Source organism: Canis lupus, chromosome 15 (genome assembly GCF_011100685.1).
Source record: "Canis lupus familiaris isolate Mischka breed German Shepherd chromosome 15, alternate assembly UU_Cfam_GSD_1.0, whole genome shotgun sequence".
Lineage (NCBI taxonomy): Eukaryota > Metazoa > Chordata > Mammalia > Carnivora > Canidae > Canis > Canis lupus.
The window spans coordinates 40836404-40851898 of record NC_049236.1 but is presented as its reverse complement, the minus strand read 5'-3'; the positions used below and the strand labels follow the sequence as shown (position 1 = coordinate 40851898).

The following is a 15495-nucleotide window of genomic DNA, read 5'->3' as shown; positions in this document are numbered from 1 at the left end:
CCTTCATGTGATATTACAATAACATACCTCTCTTTTAACCCTCCTAATTCTTACTTTCCATCTTTCCCCTCCTGACTTTGTTTCTTTTGTCATAAATTTTACTTTCACTTATGTTACAAACACCACAATGCATGGTTATTACTTTTGTAATAATAAAAACCTCATGTTTATCCATGTAGTTATCATTTCCGATGCTCTTCATTCCTCTGTGAAAATGTTTCCATCTGGCATCATTTTCCTTCTGACTTAAGGACTTCTTTTAGCATTCCTTGTAGTGCTAAAATTGTCCCAGTGACAATTTCTTTCAGCTTTTATATATCTGAAAATGATTTTATTTTGCCTTCATTTCTGAAAATTATTTTTCCTTAGCACAGAATTCTAGGTGATAGTTTTTTAGAATGTATAGAATTTTTTTAGAATTCATAAAATTCTAGGTTGACAGTTTTTTTCCTTAAAGATGTTATGCCACTGTTTTCTCACTTGCCTTACTTTGAGAGAGATCTGCTATCACTCTTGTCTTTGTTTCTGTATATATAATGTGATTTTTTTCTCTGCCTACTTACTTTTTCATCTTAACCACAGGTTTTGAGCAATTGGATTATTATGAGTCTTGGTGTGGTTTTATTAATGCTCCTTGTGCTTAGGTTTTCTTGAGCTTCTTGAAACTGAAATTTTAGTTTTTATAAAATTTGGAAAAATTTTGGCCCTTATTTCTTTTTTTAAAAAAAGATTTTATTTATTCATTAGAGACAAACAGAAAGAGGCAGAGGGAGAGGTAGGCTCCCTGTGGGGAGCCCGATTCAGGACTTGATCCCAAGACCCTGGGATCATGACCTGAGCCAAAGGCAGATGCTCAACCACTGAGACCCCCAGGCATACCTTGACCCTTATTCTTTATACATTCCTTTGTCCTTTTTAGGGACTCCAATCACACATATATTTCACTGCTTGAAGTTGTCCTAAAGCTCAATGATGTTCTTCTTTTTTCTTCCAGAAAACAGAAATTTATTTTTTGAATAATAAAAATAATTATTTTTAAGAGAGAGAGAGTGGAGGGGCAGAGAGAAAGGGAAAGAGAGAATCTTTTTTTTTTTAAAGATTTTCTTTCTTTCTTTCTTTCTTTCTTTCTTTCTTTCTTTCTTTCTTTCTTTCTTTCTTTCTTTCCTTCTTTCTTTCTTTCTTTCTTTCATAGAAAGAGAGCACAAGGAGGGAGCAGCAGAGGGAGAGGGAGAAGGGAGTCTGAGGTGGGGGCTTGATTCTAGAACCCTGGGATCATGACCTAAGCTGAAGGCAGATGCTTAACCAACTGAGTCACCCAGATGTCCCTGGAGAGAGAGAATCTTACGCAGGCTTCATGTCCAGAGTAGAGCCCAATACGGGGCTCAATCTCACAACCCTGAGATCAAGATCTGAGCTGAAATCAAGAGTTGGATGCTTAACTGACTGAGCTACCCAGGTGCCCCAATAAATTTTTTGAAGCAGACTTAGACTCACTGCAAAATTTAATGGAAAGTACAGAGAGTTCTCATATATACCCCTCCCAACACATACACAACCTCCTCCACATCTGACATCCCACATCAGAGTGGAATATTTGTTACAGCTGATGAACCTACACTGATACATCATTATCATTTAAAGTCTATATTTACATTAGAGTTAACTCTTGTGTTATATATTCTGTGGGTTTTTCCAAATATATAATGACAGTGTCCATCATTATAACATCATATAGAATAGTTTTAATGCCCATAATATATTTTATATAGGGTGCCACAGAGTGACACTTGAGCTCGTACTAGTCTACCACTCCAACCTTATTATTCTCCTTCTCATACACTCTGACCCATCCATACTGGCTTCTTTCCAATTTCTTCAACACATCAAGTTCATTTTCTCCTCTTCTCTTGTCCTTTGCACTGGCATTGACTTTACCTGGAAATCTCCTTCCTTTGATCTTCACATATGGTTTTCTTGTCCTTCATAGAGACTATTGTCATTTACCTCACAATCACTTGCTAATCATATTACTCTGTTTTCTTAAAAAAATCTTCATAGTACTTATTACTATCCAAAGTGATTTTGTTCATTTATTTATTTAATAATTCATTGTCTATTTCTCTTCAGCTTCATTGTCTGACACCCATTAGAATGAAATATGGGATCCTGTTCACTGCACATAAAAACTTGCCTGGTGAAAAAACAAACAACAACAAAACACACACACACACACTCACACAAACACACAAAGACTTGCCTGGTCACATAGTAAGTAGTTAGAAATATGAAAAGTAAATGCATGATGATTATATTTGCCTGAAAATCAGTGATCTTTCTTAATCAAAAGGGATTATATCTATACTGAACCCCTATACATATATTTGCTTTCTTCTTTCATCTGACTAATGGAAGGCAGGAAGTGGGATGGGCAGTGTGTGTGTGTGTGTGTGTGTGTGTGTGTGTGTGAGTAAAACAAACCTTATCAGCACGGCTCCAAATGGCTTTGGGAGGTGGCTCTCCACTGATAGGAATCTCAAGACGAAGCTTGCTTCCTGCAATTACTGTCACTGTATTGTCAGCATCGAGACCATCCAGGATGATCTTAGGAGGATCTAAAATATTAAATATAGCCTTTGTCATCAGACTATCATTTCCATTATGAATATCTGGGCTAGTACTTTGCTAGTGCTAAATATTGGTCGTAACCAATATTTTATCTGGCCAAAAAGAACATGAAGAGTCAAAGTAGTTAGTGCCTGGCAATCTTGCAAAACGACTTCACTATAAGACTTCGTATAAGAATCAACTGTTATGATTAGTGACTTATACCAATTAATGTATTTTTTCTTTATATATCATACTTTTCAATGTGTTATATTTCCAAGGTAAGCGAAAAAACACCAAAAACCAAGAACACAAAATTCTGCAATGATTTATCTACTCACCAATAACATGAACTTTGGCAGGCAAAGTAATAGAGTAGGCATCTGGTGCAAATACATAATCACCTTCATCTTCAAGGAGAGCATTGGCTATCACTAACTTGTGGATTCTAAGGAAATACGAAAAACATTTCTAAGAATTTACAAAGATTTAGATTGTTTATGGCACAACTGAAGAGACCCTGCCCTTTATCTGATTAACTTATTTAGTGCAGGCCGGAGAGAAAGACAGACCAAGAAACAGAAAGAGAGAATATGAATATGAAAGCTTAATTTTCCTTTTTATTGGTACACTATTAAATATTCATCTTGGAGTATATGAAATTATCTGCACAAATACAGCCTGCTTATTATGCATGCAAGAGTTTATTATTCCTTTCTCATCACATAGCTTTTAAAAAAGACTAAAATATAACATCTCACTAGAGCCACACTTTAAGATTTAAGAAATTACCAATAATAATCTTGATTTTGGCTTTATATGCTAAATCTAAAAGCAGGAGTTCTTAACTTTTTGGGGGTCAGTGAATATCTGATGGACACCATCGATTTGCTCTCTGGAGAAAAGTGTGTATTTTTGAATACACAGACCTTGCTTACAGCTTTAGAGAATTTATGGGGCCCTCTGAAGTTCATTTATGATATCCTAGAATTCATAGATCCAAGGGTAAGAAAGCTTGCCTTGGATTTTTGCTAGATTCTAGGATATTATGTCCACCCCAAAAATTGTGAAAGCTCACACGACACTTACTAGTTAGGGACAGTTAATCCATTTTGATTCATTCCTTAACTAAGATTCAGTATCATTCCTTTAACCTCATGTTTGATGGAAAAAAATGAGTTGATGGCATTTGAATAGACAAAGCACCATGCCATGAGGTACAAAAAAGGAATCACTGGTAGGACAGGATGTAGAACAGAGAAATCATGTTCTTGCTGTTTGGAAGCAAAGAACCAGACATAGATCCTCTCTTTATGACTACTCTCCAGGCCTCCTCACCAAATATGTTAATTTAAAAGGTAAAGAAAATAGATATGGGGATCAGCCCTCCCTTATGGATCACCTAACTTGCTTACCTTCCTTTGTGAACAACCTTTAGACGGTCACTTTCCTGAATAGGTAGGCCATTTTTAGTCCATTTTCCTGATATGTTTTCAGAGATTTCACACTTCAAGCAGATTTCTTTTCCAAGGTGTACAGTTTGATCAGTCAGAGGTGTCAAAATCTTCAGAGGTTTCACTACAGAAATAATAGATAATTATAAGTGCCAAACCCAAACTCCAGACAGGCCAAGATGGTATCTGGTTTTAAAAATGAGAATTTGTTCCAGTGCAATTGATTTGTTAGGGGACAATTGGAACATAACACAAAGTTTGTGCTTGATTATGCATGATTTCATTCATGAAAAAGAGAAAATGGCACCCAGCTGACTGAGCCAGGTAGGACTGCACAAAATGCATTCGCACACACATACACACGCACGTGACAAATATCTACCAGTTACCTGAATTCACCCACGCAATATGAGACACATTCATGCACACTGGCGATTACCACTGTCCATCCAATTCCAAATAACCTCTTTCTACCATTTCACAGTGGCTCACTAGATGCAACACTTCCCACACCATTTCCACAGGCAAATTCCAGGTCTCGTTTAACATAAAGTGCCATATTTATTAAGTATTTGATGTGTAAAACTGTGATACTAGTTTTATTAGGTTCTTTTTTTTAATGCGTGCTGACAAAATTTTTGAGTGTCGTGCCCATCATCTCCCTTTCCCCAATTTGTCTTGTGGTTTTTATTGCATGAGTTTGTACAGCATAGTGATTTTAAAAATGCGTATATTGCATTATGGTAGAACTGACGGTAATTACTTTAAATGGCTACAAATAGCAGGTAAGGATCTGTCTATGATTGAAAAATCTTCTTGGTATTAAACTAAAATGGACACAATTCTGTGAAGCATAAGGAGTGTAACTGAGATAACCTCTGAATAATTCAGTGATCCTATGGATCACAATTGGACTAAGAAAGAAGTAAGGAAGCAGGGCTTCTTCTCTGCGTGTATTGCCAAACTTCCTGTGAGATTTGCAATTTTAATTTTCATGGCTAACTAGAAGATCCCGACCCTGCTGCTGAGGACTGACTACTATTTGGGGCTTTTGGGGAAGTACATGAATTCTCTCATGCCTCTGGATTCTAGCAGCAAATGAGTTCTTACAACATTCTCATTTCAGCCTCCTTGGTTTGAGCAACTTCCTTTCTACTCCAAGTGTAGTTGCAGAATGTTGAATGTTTATTTAACGAGTAGATAGCAAATTCATTCATGGGTTATGCAAACATCAGGATTTTATATCCTATCTAAGTATTCACTGTCTATATATGTGGTCTTTGGATTAAAGTATTTCTTTAGTATTTGGATAACTTCTCTGGCAGGTGATTTTTATACTCCCTGATACTGTTATACTATTAAATTGAGTAGTCAGTTCTATCTCAGAGATCCTGACTGCTATGACATAGACATTCATTAGAATGGAATCCAATTTTACATTTTTAAGATTGCTACAGTAGAAATCAAATAGACTGAAACTTTCCTAAATTTGAATTTAAAAAAGGCAACACCATTACTTAGCCAACTTGGAGGATACTCAAGGAAATCTTACTTACAGTCAACACTAAGCTTAGCAGACGACTGTCCTCCTGTTGTCATTACAGAATATTCTGCGCTGTCAGCCTTCGTTGCTCCTTCTATGATCAAAATATGTTTTTTGCCCTCAACTTTAATTCGGTATCTTGATCTTGGACCAGGGATAATCTCCTCACCATTCTTAAACCTGAGTTAAAACAGATTATAAAATGGATTATAAAAAGAGTTTTGTAAAAGACTCTTTAGGAGATGCACATTATTGGTTTTTCTTTTTTTCTGTATCCTGGAATCTAAGAACTATTTGTTAAATTAAACAATGTATGGATCGTTACATCAAATGGATTAGTAATATAACAAGTATTGTCTGAAAAATTCCATTAGAAGGACATCAGTCTCTTCTTCCCATTCAAGATCAATCAGATGAAGATGCTAAGAGTGGATATTACCTCTTGACCCACACTAATAAGAACAGCATCATTTAATATGTCTTAAAGTTAGCTATGATTCTAGATAAGAATGAACAATCTACTCTGTACCAATTACCACAGGTACATGCTGTGTAATTTACTATACTTCTCCACAAAGCATTTCATTTTAGGATTCTGAATCTCGTACCTTTAATTTTGAGGTTACTCACACAGAACTTGAGAAAACACTCCCTATCCACACACACGCAAAAATAATACTTTTATTTTTAAAAGTATTTGGTGATTCTTAGTCTAAAATATTTTCCTGTGGTACTGTGTCAATAAGGTAAGTGGGGATTAAATGAAAAATATACATGTAAGTATACTTTTCCATGTAAGTTGCCAGTGTGGCATAGTGAGAGTAAGCGAAGTATACACGTTAAGAGCATCCAGGGCAGCCTGGGTGGCTCACCGGCTTAGCACCACCTTTGGCCCAGGGCATAATCCTGGAGACCCAGGATGGAGTCCCATGTTGGGCTCCCTGCATGGAGTCTGCTTCTCCCTCTGCCTGTGTTTCTGCCTCTGTGTGTGTGTGTGTGTGTGTGTCTCATAGATAAATAAATTAAAAAAAAAAAAAAAGCATCCCCAGAATTTGGAATCAAACAGACCCAGGCAACTGTAAGCCACCCATTTCTTAGTAAGTGCCTACTTCCCCACATTTATCAACCTAGATTTCTGAATTGCTTTCCAGTTTCATAGGTGAAAAAGCCCCCAGTATCTTCATAGTTTTAGTTACCATTTCTACTAATGTGAATGGTTATGATTCTTTTCACATGTATAAAAGCCATTTCCTGTTCTCCAATCCATGAAGGCACATTTTTTTAATCTATTACAAATAGATAGACGTCTGGAAAGTTATTTACCATTTCACATTGGCGTCGTCTTCAGACACCTCACATTCTAATTCCACTCTTTCTCCACAGTAAGCATTCGTATCTTCCAGCTGTTTGGTTACCAAAATTGGAGGCTCTAGTGTGAAAAAAGGGAGAATCAGAATCATTAAATGTCCAAAACCTGCTCATGACCACAGATTTGTTCACAGATGAAAGACCAACAGTAAGAAAGTGTCATCTACCATAGGGCTATGTTAGATGATGGTGAGGTTGGGTTTTTTTTACTTTTTTTTTTTTCAAAATAGCTGGCAAACCTGGGTGGGGCTTTCCCAATTTTCTCAGAACTCTTCAAATCAAATCAATTATTGTTCTGGAGAGCAGACAAAACACGTATCAAATATCCTTCTTCTGGCAAATATGAAATCAAGTGGTAGACATGTCTGATGAAGGAGAATTGGTAACTATGATTCTTTGATTCTGGTTCTAGGTGGATGATAGGTCTGTATTCAGAGGGCCTCAGGGACACAATGTTTTAGTAAATGATCATCTTCAGCATCCTCAGTGTCAGCCACTGATACCCTTTTACTAGTGAAGCTGGTTTCTAGAGAAATCTCTTTGTGATCAGCTGAATGTGCAAAATGAGGATTATCCAGTAGAGCTTGTTGGGTTCCAGAAGCTATAACTAAGAATAATTGTATATCGCTTGCTTGAGTCAAAAACATGGGGCATTTTGACTCACCAGTTTGTTTGTTTTTTTCTCCCCTCAGCCTTTCTAGTCTTCAGCAAACTTGAAGATTAAGTAGGCTATACAATAACCGCCAGTGTAAAGGAGCTTCCACTCAGAGCCAACCTAACACCTGGGCTGACCCACTTCTAGAGATACTATTACCTCTGCTCTAGAGCTCAAGAGCTCACCTTGTCATGCTCATTTTGATCACTATCCCTGGGAGAAGGAGCGCCCAAGGCTATTGAAGACGACAGTAAGAAATCTCACTTTACCTCTCACAAAGAGCTCGGTGGAACATTTCTCATCACCAGCTGTCACATAATACTCTGAATCATCCGTCAGCCCACAGTTATTGATAAACATGATTCTTTCACATCCTTTATGTTCAAAGATGTATCTGTTTTAAATAGGAGGGAGAGAACAGTCTGTGACCTTGATTTATTCTTTCCTTTATTACCAGCAAATCTGGCTTATAATTCAGTAATGTTTAAAAGTCAGGGATATAATTTTGATCTGCCATTTATGTAGCACATCTTACATAGTGAACACAAAACATGAAACACTTGTTATTTTTATAACACATAATGTAATACATATGCCTCTTTATACATAATATTTAATTTCTGTATTTTTATAAAAGGTTTTAATTTCCACTACAAGTCAGTAATAATATATTTCCTATTTAATTTTTTTAACCTATTGTTGGAAAATAGGCTTGGCTGAGGTTGTCAGAGAGATTTGGAACTCTGTACAGTTTTTTAAATGACCAGTTCATCTAGTTTATAGGTAGAGAGGGACTCAATCTTATTCATTGATTCATTGATCCCACTCATTGCCTAGTGCAATGTCACATAGATTTTGTTAGGTGAATAAGTGATTATACAGTCTAAGCAGTAATATGAACTTAATCACTAACATAGGCAGTAATTTTATAGAATATGATGGCCTTTTAATTGAGCTTAAGAACTAGTGTTGTCACATCACAGTAACCACCTACTAAAAAAGAACTTGAGTGTTTGGAAACAAAAAACTAAAAGCCAGGAATATCACAAAATTTAATTGTCTGTGATCTGGATTATGAATGAGTATATTAAGGCATTATAACAGACTGATGAAAAAGTTCTCATTTGGAAAATTCCCAAATTGAAGACTTCAAGAATAAAGCATTACACAACATTTTCTAAATAAAGATAACTGATTAAAATTATGTTTTTGGTAAATTCAAGCCACTTTCAAGAGATTTTTATCAGACTAAACATTATCATCATAAAGTCACTCTGCAGGCATGGCCCCATTAAGAAACTGGAAACCACCTAATTGTACTCCAGAAGCGACAGATTTTCAGGATTAAAGTCTTTTTATAAATGTGCATGTGGCTCCTGTTAACTTAAAAAAATACACTGGAGTTGAAAATCTCTCAGGCTGAGAAGGCTCTCTGTGAAGCAGTTTCATAATAAACTAGCGATACCATCAGACATCAGGGATTAGTCTGATTCCTTCCTTTGAGAGGGCCAAAATATAAAACACAGGCTTTAGATACTCTTTTGTAAAAACAAAAGTTCTCTAATTATAAGGTGTTATTTCCAGTTGGTTTATCAAGTATGTATTTCAAAATTTTCAAAGTTTTATTTTAAAAATTGGGAGAAGTTTGGCAATGCTCTGAAATAATCACATATAACATATATTGACACAAAGCTAGAACTAGAATCACTCAAAAATAGTTTGTATAGAATTGAAACATAAAACAAGGTTTTATATAGCACTATATGTTAATGGTTCCAAAACCATTATATAGCACTATAATGTCAATGGTTCCAAAATCTATGAAAAGTTTTTATTCTCCCTCCATCTGATTTTGCATTAAAAAGGCATAACTAAAATGTGTTTTTATTTACAGAAAATTAAGTCAAATTACTGTTTGATTTATTCAGCTATCCCTGAGTATTTGCAAAGCCCACTTACTTCGTACTGGGTCGAATTTCTTGACCATTTTTATACCATTTCACCTCCAACTTTGGGTCTGCCAGTTCCACAGCAAACCTTACTCTGCCTCCTTTATCCACTTGATATGCAGGATCAAGAATTTTTGCAAAAGCTGATAGAGAGAAAAAGGAAAACTATGTCAATATGTGCACACACATGCTATGAATTTAAATAGTTGATGTATGTATAAGAACCTAAAACTAAATGAAAATTCGAGACTCGAAGTAGAAAAAAATTAGGAATCTTCCAAAGTATCCTCTATGTTTTAGAATTCAGTGTTGATTTATATATGATAAGATGGTTTAAAAAACTGAAGAGAATCCACATGTTTTTGAAACAAACATAAGAATTATTGAAGAGCAAAGAAACTGAGGGTTGCTAGAGGGAGGTACTGGGAGGATGGGGTAAGTGGGTGATGGGCATAAAGGAGGGCACGTGATGGGATGAGCACTGGGTGTTCTATGCAACTGACGAATCACTGAACTCTACCTTTGAAACTAATGGTACACTTACTATATGTTGGCTCATTGAATTTAAATTTTTAAAAATGGGGGGAAAAGGAAAAAATAAAAATTGGAAAAAAAGAATTATTGACGAGACTTTAAAAATGATTGTCCTAATTCTTCAGGGAATTATAAAGCACCTAAATGAAACTGAACTTGAAGAACATGCCTATTCTCCTAGCATGACTACTATCAGAATCAAGGGCACTATCTTTGTACTTAGGTATGTCACAGGAAGTTTTTTTTTTTTAATCACAGAGTTTATGAGATAAATTCAATGACTCATCAAATTAAATAGAATGCCTTTGACTAATTGAAATAGTAGGCTTATCAAAATTTTTGTATTGTGGAAACTTGCCCAAATAATGACACATTTAAAACACTCCTACAGGGGCACCTCGGTGGCTCAGTTGGTTAAGTGTCTGCCTTTGGCTCAGGTCATGATCCCAAGGTCCTGGGATAGAGCCCTGTATCAGTCTCTTTATTCAGTGGGCAGTCTGTTTCTCCCTCTCTTTCTCCCCCTGCCCTTCCCCCCCACTCGTTTTCTCACTTTCTCTCTCAAATAATACAATCTTAAAAAAAAATAAAGATAAATAAAACACTCCTTACCTAAATAGTTAGGAACTCAGGATTTCAAAACATTTTAAATAACAGAGGACACAGTAGTTAAAAAATATATGATCTTTGAAAGGTCCTAAGCAGATGTTAACTTCTTTTCTTAATTTAATTATTTTTCCTTGATTTTAATGATAATACTCATTTAGAGAGTTTGGAAAATACAAGTGTGTAATGCCTCATGGAATTTTTATGCTTGCATTTACATCATCCCAACTTTGTTATACTATTGCTTAAATAAGCTCACTTCCTTGTATTTTAACACAGTAAACACTAGCTTTAAAGAAAGTTATCTATCCTATACCTCAAGACCTCAATTCAGAGCTAAGTGGTAAGAATTAGATCAGCCAGTGTGGAGAAAAGAGATGTCTGCTTGGCATTCACATGTTTGTGACTCTCAAGGACAACACTTCTAAAAGTTTTGAAGTTTCAAAATAGTGGGAATGGCTGAGTTCTGTAAACAAACCAAAAACAAGACACTTCTATATTTCTCTGGGCCTAATTGCTCCACCAGTTTACAGGGGGTTGAAAAATAATGGGTAGATTTTTTTTTAAAAAAGGAGGTGGTGAGAGACTTTAAATTCTATTTGGGCACCCAGGTTGGGTACTCAAATAAGTGAAAACATAAATTCTATTGGGACGTTAAGAAATAATGAACAGTAATAGGATTGATATGTTCCCTTCATGCATCACAAAACAGGTAACTGACCCAACCAACCAGGTACAGGAAATTTGGAAGAGCACGTAATCAATTTAAAACGTATTTAAAAAAAAAATTAAATTTTAATTTAAATTGCAACATCTCAAAGTATTTTTTTTTTAAAGATATTTAAAACCACAACAAAATGCAGTCACTTCAGATCCCTAGAGAGCTGCACAGCTATTTTCCAGAACCTTCTGGTAACCGCATCAGGGTGAGAGGTGGATTCCCCGCCCCTCATGAAATTGGTTCAAGACTATGAGGGTCAGGGATCCCTGGGTGGCGCAGCGGTTTGGCGCCTGCCTTTGGCCCAGGGCGCGATCCTGGAGACCCAGGATCGAATCCCACATCAGGCTCCCGGTGCATGGAGCCTGCTTCTCCCTCTGCCTGTGTCTCTGCCTCTCTCTCTCTCTCTCTGTGACTATCATAAATAAATAAAAATTTAAAAAAAAAAAAAAAAAAAAAAAAAAAGACTATGAGGGTCAAAGCAAGGAACATCTACTCTGCGCACGAAAGAATCAAGAATTTGAGAGGGAGGGCGATGTGGAGGCTGGAGAAAGGGGCCCCGTGAAACTCCCAGTGGCAGCGAAGATACGGGATGTTCCAGGACGTTTACCCGTGAGGTTTGACCGTTCGCCGGCTCCCGTCTACCCTCACGGCTACAGATGCCCGGAGCCGTGACCCGCGTCGCCTGAGGCCCGGGAGCACGAAAGGAAGGGGAACGCCTGTCCCCGCCGCCCCCCGGGTCCCCGCGTCCCCGCGTCCCCGCGTCCCCCGTCCCCGCCAGCTGGGAGGACGCTGCCCCGCAGCCCCGCCCGGGGGCGCTCACCTGCACTCTTCTTCTCCACCCTGCGCATGCGCTTGAGCCGCTTGAGCATGCCGCGCAGGTCGGTGATGCCATACTGGAAGGCGATCTTCTCGTACTCGTTGGGGTTCGCGTTTTTCAGCAGCTCCCACACGTCCACCTCGGGCTCCTCCTCCTGCTGCTTCACCTCCCTACCCGGGGACGGGCCCGAGTCAGGAGCTGCCCCGGCCTCGCGGGCCGCCAGCGGGACCCACTTCCTGGCTCAGCGGTGGAAGCGCTGCGCGTGAAGCCTGGCTGGGGGCAGCCCGCAGCCCGGGACACGGCCAGGCCCTGAGAGATCAGGGGTACGCGCCTGCCAGGCCCCTAGAGATCAGGGGTACGCGCCTGCCAGGCCCTGAGAGATCAGGGGTACGCGCCTGCCAGGCCCCTAGAGATCAGGGGTACGCGCCTGCCAGGCCCTGAGAGATCAGGGGTACGCGCCTGCCAGGCCCCTAGAGATCAGGCGTACGCGCCTGCCAGGCCCTGAGAGATCAGGGGTACGCGCCTGCCAGGCCCCTAGAGATCAGGGGTACGCGCCTGCCAGGCCCTGAGAGATCAGGGGTACGTGCCTGCCAGGCCCTGAGAGATCAGGGGTACGCGCCTGCCAGGCCCTGAGAGATCAGGGGTACGCGCCTGCCAGGCCCTGAGAGATCAGGGGTACGCGCCTGCCAGGCCCCTAGAGATCAGGGGTACGTGCCTGCCAGGCCCCTAGAGATCAGGGGTACGCGCCTGCCAGGCCCCTAGAGATCAGGGGTACGCGCCTGCCAGGCCCCTAGAGATCAGGGGTACGCGCCTGCCAGGCCCTTAGAGATCAGGGGTACGCGCCTGCCAGGCCCTGAGAGATCAGGGGTACGCGCCTGCCAGGCCCCTAGAGATCAGGGGTACGCGCCTGCCAGGCCCCTAGAGATCAGGGGTACGCGCCTGCCACGTGCCTACATTAGCATTGTCGCTTTGCTAGTTAAAAACAGAATATTAGGAAGATAGCAGAAGACATTCTGATTATGTCTTTACTTCTTTTCACTTGGAAGTTTAAAGAGAAGGTGAATTTGTGAGAAACTTAAGATCCCTTGTTATCCGGGACATGGGTACGGAAATCATTTTGAAAAGTGGATTGAGAATGAGAAGATTTAAATACTGATCTATGAAAGGAAAATGATCTCTTTCTACCTTCGTGAATGTACACATCCTAGCTATCTAGGAAGACAGTACAAATAGGTCTTTTAAACCTTAGGATTTCGTAAATAGCATTTTCCCTACTGTATTAGTAAATGTGCACACTAATGATTTTTTGCTGTTTTTTTCTACCAAGAAATTGAAACTGCCAGGTTTTTTTTTTTTTAAATACGATTTTTGTGGATACGTTCACTTTTTAAAAGACTTTTTTTTCTAAGTTGGCAGGAGAAGTTTGAAGCAAAAAATCCTCTCATATTTCGTCTTAAATAAAGCACTGTCTTGAATTTTTTAAGGCAGGTTGTATATGAATTATGAAAATATGAATGTTAAACTCTAAAGCAAATGGCTAAATTCCAATGAACAAGGGGGGAGTAACTTCTTAGTGTAATTATCAAAATTATGACCCTAAATTTTGATCACTGACTAAAGAACATACAGAAAATATAAAGAATATATATGGCTAGAAAAATATAAAATTTAAAGTACACTTGTCTGTTCTTATTTTAAAACCAATAAATGAAAGAAAAACTCAAGAATAAACACTCTTTAGGGAAAGAGCCTAGGGTTAATGCAAAATGTAATTTAAATTGAACAAAAAAAATTTCCTTTGCTGGCTAAATAGCTCTTGATTTTTTTTTAAAGATATAGGTGACTGGGGACAACACCTGGGGGACTCAGCGGTTGAGCATCTGCCTCTGGCTCAGGGCATGACCCTGGGGTCCTGGGATCGAGTCCCACATGGGGCTCCCCGCAGGGAACCTGCTTCTCCCTCTGCCTGTGTCTCTGTCTCTCTCTGTGTCTTTCATGAATAAATAAATAAAATCTTTTTTAAAAAAGATATAATTGACTATTTTCATCAGGTTAATTTGGAAATGTTTTAGTGACTACTTCCGGTGAATAATGTGATATGATTTTCCAGAAAACTGGTCAACATCAATGTGAAAACAGATTCATGCTATCATGCCATCAAATGATGGTTACATATGTTTGCATTGTCACATTAATTACACCTGTTTCTGCATTTTTTAAAATGGAAATAGCAGATTGTAATCCTAGTGAAGGGGAGGAGAATATAAATATTAACATAGAATTTAGGGTGGCGTTAGGCAAGGATGACTTCTCAATATCTAATTTACATTGTCATGTAAGTCTGTGCACCCAGTGAAGGAGGATGCTGAGGCAAATCTCCTGGAAAAATGAAAGGAAGTGAGAGGTCATGGGTCCGTCAGTGACCTTTATGGGAAGGACTAGGGAACACCATGAGGAAAATGTAACTCTTAACTCAAGACATAGGGCACCTGGGTGGCTCAGTCAGTAGAGCATGGGACTTTTAATCGCCAGGTCATGAATTTAAGCCCCACGTTGGGTGTGGAGCCTCCTTAAAATTAATTAATTAAAAATTTAAAACGTGAGAAACAAGTATTATTTTCATATCACTGAAATAATAACTACAGCCTCTATTAATACAGGCAAATTGAAAGCTTAAGAAAATTGTCCTGAAGTTGTAATATTGGTAATAATTTGCAATGCCTAGTAGGTCTACCACCTGAAAGCAGTCTAAATTTCAGATACATTCTTTAAATATTTTGTAGGCAGTCTTGGATAATTGCAATTAAAATGTGTCTATATGTGCCTATATAAAGTCTCTGTAGATGTTTCTTCAACCGCTTTATTAAGGCTATATTTGTGTCATATTCCAGCCTAAACATAGTCCCCAAACTATAAAAATATACCAAATTACATTGTGTTAAATTCATACTTCAACCAAGAAGAATTACATACACATTTCCACCATCCTCCTGACACTGGTAAAAGGATTCCAAGATACCAAACTAGATTAAAATAGATAGCAGGAAGCATAAGTCAAACACTAAGTCATATCTAGATCCACGAGGTGAATATTTATATAAGGGATGCCAATATAAATATCATTTTCAGTGTGATTTCATGTCAGTTTTGTTGGCAGATTCATCAAACTGATCATCCTCACCATTTTTTTTTCATTATAAAACCAAAATACACCTCACTCTACCATGTTCTTAATCTTATCAAACTT

General features: G+C 38.4%; 1 protein-coding gene across 11 annotated transcripts in view; it reads right to left on the bottom strand.

The window, feature by feature from the left end:
• MYBPC1 (myosin binding protein C1) overlaps positions 1–15495 on the bottom strand; it is an 84281-nt gene that overhangs the window by 30315 nt on the left and 38471 nt on the right. For all 11 annotated transcript variants that reach the window (XM_038558819.1, XM_038558825.1, XM_038558817.1 and 8 more), the window contains 8 exons: positions 12252–12418; positions 9584–9716; positions 7894–8018; positions 6925–7030; positions 5615–5781; positions 4020–4182; positions 2946–3052; positions 2479–2612 (listed from right to left, as the gene is read on the bottom strand). In XM_038558819.1, the coding sequence (XP_038414747.1) occupies positions 2479–2612; positions 2946–3052; positions 4020–4182; positions 5615–5781; positions 6925–7030; positions 7894–8018; positions 9584–9716; positions 12252–12418 (1102 nt within the window). The remainder of the gene's footprint in view (positions 1–2478; positions 2613–2945; positions 3053–4019; positions 4183–5614; positions 5782–6924; positions 7031–7893; positions 8019–9583; positions 9717–12251; positions 12419–15495) is intronic.